At 49.9% G+C, this 4582-nt stretch overlaps 1 protein-coding gene across 1 annotated transcript in view; it reads left to right on the top strand.

Annotated features, from left to right (window-relative positions):
* The first annotated feature begins 2000 nt into the window (after positions 1-2000).
* The window catches only part of URB1 (URB1 ribosome biogenesis factor), a 64714-nt gene continuing 62132 nt past the window's right edge, over positions 2001-4582 (top strand). Inside the window, exon 1 of the mRNA XM_007447427.1 lies at positions 2001-2142. Within this exon, the coding sequence (XP_007447489.1) occupies positions 2001-2142 (142 nt within the window). The remainder of the gene's footprint in view (positions 2143-4582) is intronic.

A 4582-nucleotide genomic window follows, 5' to 3' on the forward strand; every position in this document is an offset into this window, starting at 1 on the left:
CCCATGTCCCCTGCGTCGGCAGGCGGACTCTCAACCACTGCGCCACCAGGGAAGCCCGGCACTTATGTATTTTTGACTGCGTTGGGTCTTCGTTGCTGCACGCGGGCTTTCTCTAGTTGCGGCAAGCGGGGCCCACTCTTCATTGTGGTGCACAGGCTTCTCATTGTGGTGGCTTCTCTTGTTGTGGAGCACGGGCTCTAGGCGCATGGGTTCAGTAGTTGTGGCGCACAGGCTTAGTTGCTCCACGGCATGTGGGATCTTCCCGGGCTCAAATCCGTGTCCCCTGCATTGGCAGGCGGATTCTTAACCACTTTGTCACCGGGGAAGTCCCCTGTTTCTTGGTTTTTAAATTGGGGTTAGGACACATGGGGTGAGTGGTCCACTACTTATCAGCTGGGTAGTACTGCCAAGTTCTCCCACTCCCTCTGTCTTTGTTTGCCCAAGGCCACACAGGCAGAAACTGAATAGTTTTTGAGTGTTTCCTACCTGTCCCTGCTGTTTCTTTGGTCAGGTCCACCCTGGTTGAAAACAAACTTGGTGGTTGGCAATTAACCACAGAAGAGAACCCATGTGGACAATTAGTCAGAATTAAGTTTGTCTTTGCTAACAAGAGTACTGCCCTTTACAGCCTGAATTTTGGGCATATCCCTTTCTTTTAGTACCGCTGCAAGAGCTCAGATCTTTTCAGGCCACTCCTTCTGACCTGCCTACAAAGTAGACATTTCCACAGGCACAATAGTCTTGTCAGGTGAGGGACTCAGGGTCAACCCCATAGACTTTTTCTATAAGAGACTCTGAAACTCCAACAGGCCACAAAAAAACCGCGTTCTCAGATGCTCACTACAGATCTGCTTACAGAACACAGGAGGGTACTTCCTGAAACTAAAGGACAAGCTGACAGACAATTCCTGCAATCACCAAATTACTCATCTAATGGATGATGATTTATTTGAACACATAACCAAGTATTGATGAAGTTGTATTAAAAAATGCACCAGCCTGTTTTTACTTATTTATTTATGCCTCCATTTTATTTCAGAACATTTAATGTGACTCTCAAGCCAATTAATAACATCTTACAAAAACACACAGTACTTTTTTTCCCATCAGAGCAGTTTTTCATGCATTGCATCATTTTCTCCGCTCAGGACAGCTGGCTTTGCTGTCTCCATTTTAATGATGGTGGCTTAGATGTCGAGGCCGCCGTGCTGTCCACGAAGGGTTTTCACAGACGTTACTTCATTTGATCCTTTCCTCCCACCCTGCACGGCCGGAAGGGTGCCCGTCCTCCCGTTAGTTTGGGGGAAGTGGAGGTCAGTCTGGGGCGACATCCCACCAAACAAGCTGGTCTTGGTCCGAGATGTGAGATACGCTAGGGGTCAGGGTTAGCGGAATCCACACGACTTCGGACCGGGTGTCTGACCAAGGACCTCCCCGCAGAAGCCCGCCTGGCATTTAGCCAGGGGCATCCACCCTCCCGGCCAACCCGCAGGGCCTCGAATAGGCAAAGCATCGAATCCCGCTGCATGTCAATCAAGTTCAAGAGGCTTCATCAGAGCGCCCTCAGGTCAAGAGCTGATCTGACTGTGCTGCTACCACGCGTCTGGGCTCGGGCCGTCCGGAAGTGAAGGACCTGGGGGGTTCTTCCTTCCAAGAAAGCTCGAGAAGGCCGCCGATGGGCCTCTCCCCGCCGCGGCCGAGCGGGGGTGTCGTGGAGTGTCGGCTTGCCCCGGGCCGCCAGCAAGCCAGCTGGACCATTAGCACCAAGGGGGAACCCAGGACGCCGGGTTCCCGTACCTTCACTACCTGCTTCCCGTCGGACAGCCCTTCTCAGACGTCCCGCCCCTTCCGCCGACCTCCCTCCGGAGGTCCTGCCTCTTCCGCCAGCCCCGCCCCTTTCAGCCCACGTTTTGGCCTGAGTCGCGCGTTGGTTGTCCGCGTGTGTCCTGTTGTCAGGACCCCGGGTGTGTGGATCCCGGTGCGCCCCCGCCTTCTCGGCCATGGCGGGCCCCAAGAGGAAGGCCCCGGGCGGCCAGGACGGCGCGGCTCCCCCAGCGGGTGCAGCCAAGCGGGCCCGCACCGAAGAGCTCACGGGCGTGCGCTTCAAGGCTCAGCTGAGGGACCCTCAGGGCGCTGGGCCGGGTGAGTGTGGGGCTCGGGGAAGAGAGTGCGAGCGTGCGAGGCTGCCTCCCGGCTTCGGTCTGGGTGAGGCTTCCGTGTGCAGACACAGCCGCTCCTTTCTGCAGAGACCAGCCTCCCGATTTGCAGTCGGGAAACCGAGACCCGGGTGCTTTCGAGTCCAGGGCCCCGACTTGCTCGATTGTGACAGTTCCCTGCGACTGTATGCTTCCCTTTCCTGGGCAGCATCCCTCAGCAAGCTCTAAAGTTCTTTACTTCAACTGCTAGGAAAGTGAATAACTGTACTACTCATTCACATAGCAGGTTATTTGTCGAGTCCTGCCTGTGAGTCATCTCGGGGCTGTTCAGTGAGCAGGTTTGCTACTACCATGGCTGTCAGCTCTGTTTTCCGTAGCTCTGATTCTCCAACGCTCACACTGACCCGATAACAGGTAATAAGCTATCACATGAAGCCACCACAGGACTTGTCAGCTGACCCGGATTAGACTAGTGACTGATATAAAGCAGACTCTATAATTTCACTTCTTGAAAAGTGTGACCGCCCATCACAACTCCTTGTAATCCGTTAGAAAGTATTTAGTTTACAAGGACAAAACACAATTGAATATGCTAGTATGTGGAACACTGGCACTGTGTCAAAATGAAACAGTGACAGTGTTTCTCTCAACTGAAAAATTATTAAGTTAATGGCCAGAATATCCTCAGTTTCCAGTTTGTCGTCCACAGATTTTTTTTTTTTTTTGCGGTACACAGGCCTCTCAATGTTGTGGCCTCTCCCGTTGTGGAGCACAGGCTCAGCGGCCATGGCTCACGGGCCCAGCCGCTCCGCGGCATGTGGGATCTTCCCGGGCCGGGGCACGAACGAACCCGTCCTGCATCGACAGGTGGACTCTCAACCACTGCGCCACCAGGGAAGCCCCACAGATTTTGTTTTTAAACGTTTGATACCTGCAACTGCTAGCCAGTCCTAGGAAGATGATACCTGCTGTAGCACAGAATTATACATTTTATACATTCATTTGTTCATTATTTACAAGGGGTTGTTATTTGCTAGGGTAGAGATCAAATGGTGAGTAAGAATCACGTGGGCCCTGCCACCGTGAAGCTTATGAATAATCAAGTGGAAAGGCAGATGTCAATCCGTAAAATCATGTACAGACTGTTCCAGCACAAGTCCTCTAAAGGACAGGGATAGGAGACATTCTGGTGGAAGAAAGAGCATGTTTAATTATTTGAAGGATTGTAACCTTAGACACGTTCGTGGTTTTGTCCAGAGCTCTGTACTTTTGGGCACTGCATTTGAAGTGGTTTCAGAAGGAAACCAGGGTTGACAGGTGCTGGGTGCAGATGAAGGAGTTGGGAGGTGTGGCAGGGCTGAAGGCAGTGGGTGAAAGTGTGAATCCCTTGTGTGAGGCTCTGTTGGATTTGTGTTTGAATCTGGTCTCGGATTCTCCCTCCCTTTTGATATGTTCTCATAACTTTCTGTGGTAGGATCACCTCACTGGACCATCAGAGAAGTGGATTTGATCAATGTTAGAGGGTTTTGTTTTCATCCAGGTGTTAGGGAAGGTTTTCTTTCTGTTGTGTTTTGTTTTGTTTTTCCAGCTTTATTGAGATATTATTAACATATAGCATATGTAAGTTTCAGGTGTACAATGTGGTGAGTTGATACACATGTATAGCATGAAATCATTACCCAAATAAGGTTAGTCAACACTTCCATCCCCTCATATAATTACCACTTTTTTTGTGGTGATAACATTTAAGGTCTACTCTCTTAATAACTTTGAAGTATATGATACAGTATTGTTAACTATAGTCACAATGCTGTACAGTAGATTCGTTGGAACTTATGCATCTTATAGCTATAAGTTTATACCCTTTGACCAACATCTCCTTATTTTACCCATCCCCCAGTCCCTGGCAACCTCCATTCTACAATCTATTTCTATGAGTTTGGCTTTTTTAGATTCCACGTGTAAGTGAGAACATACAGTGTTCGTCTTTCCCTGTCTGACTTATTTCACTTAATGCCCTCAAGGTCCATACATGTTGTCTCAAAAGGCAGAGTTTCCTTCTTTTTTAAAGGCTGCATAATATTCCATTGTATATATTTCTGTATATAGGTATAGGTATAGCACATTTTCTTTATCCATTATAGTCCCTTCATGGTGGTGGGGGAGGGGTGGGTAGGAGGGGAGAGCAGGGTTAGATTGATAAAGGCCCAGAGGGTGCTCAGGAGTGGATGAGTATCAACATCGGGGAGGATACCTGCATCAGGAAGCGTTCTGCTCTAAACCAGTGCCCTTGAAAGATGTTGCCTATGACTTAGTGGTGATGGAGGAAAGACCGTGTCCTAACTCTTGATCTCCCCGTCTCCTCCCTGCTCCTCTGTTCTCCATCTCAGTAAGTGGCACTTCCAGTCACCTGGATGTTCCTGCTG

Source organism: Lipotes vexillifer, unplaced genomic scaffold (assembly GCF_000442215.2).
Source record: "Lipotes vexillifer unplaced genomic scaffold, Lipotes_vexillifer_v1.1 scaffold689, whole genome shotgun sequence".
Lineage (NCBI taxonomy): Eukaryota > Metazoa > Chordata > Mammalia > Artiodactyla > Lipotidae > Lipotes > Lipotes vexillifer.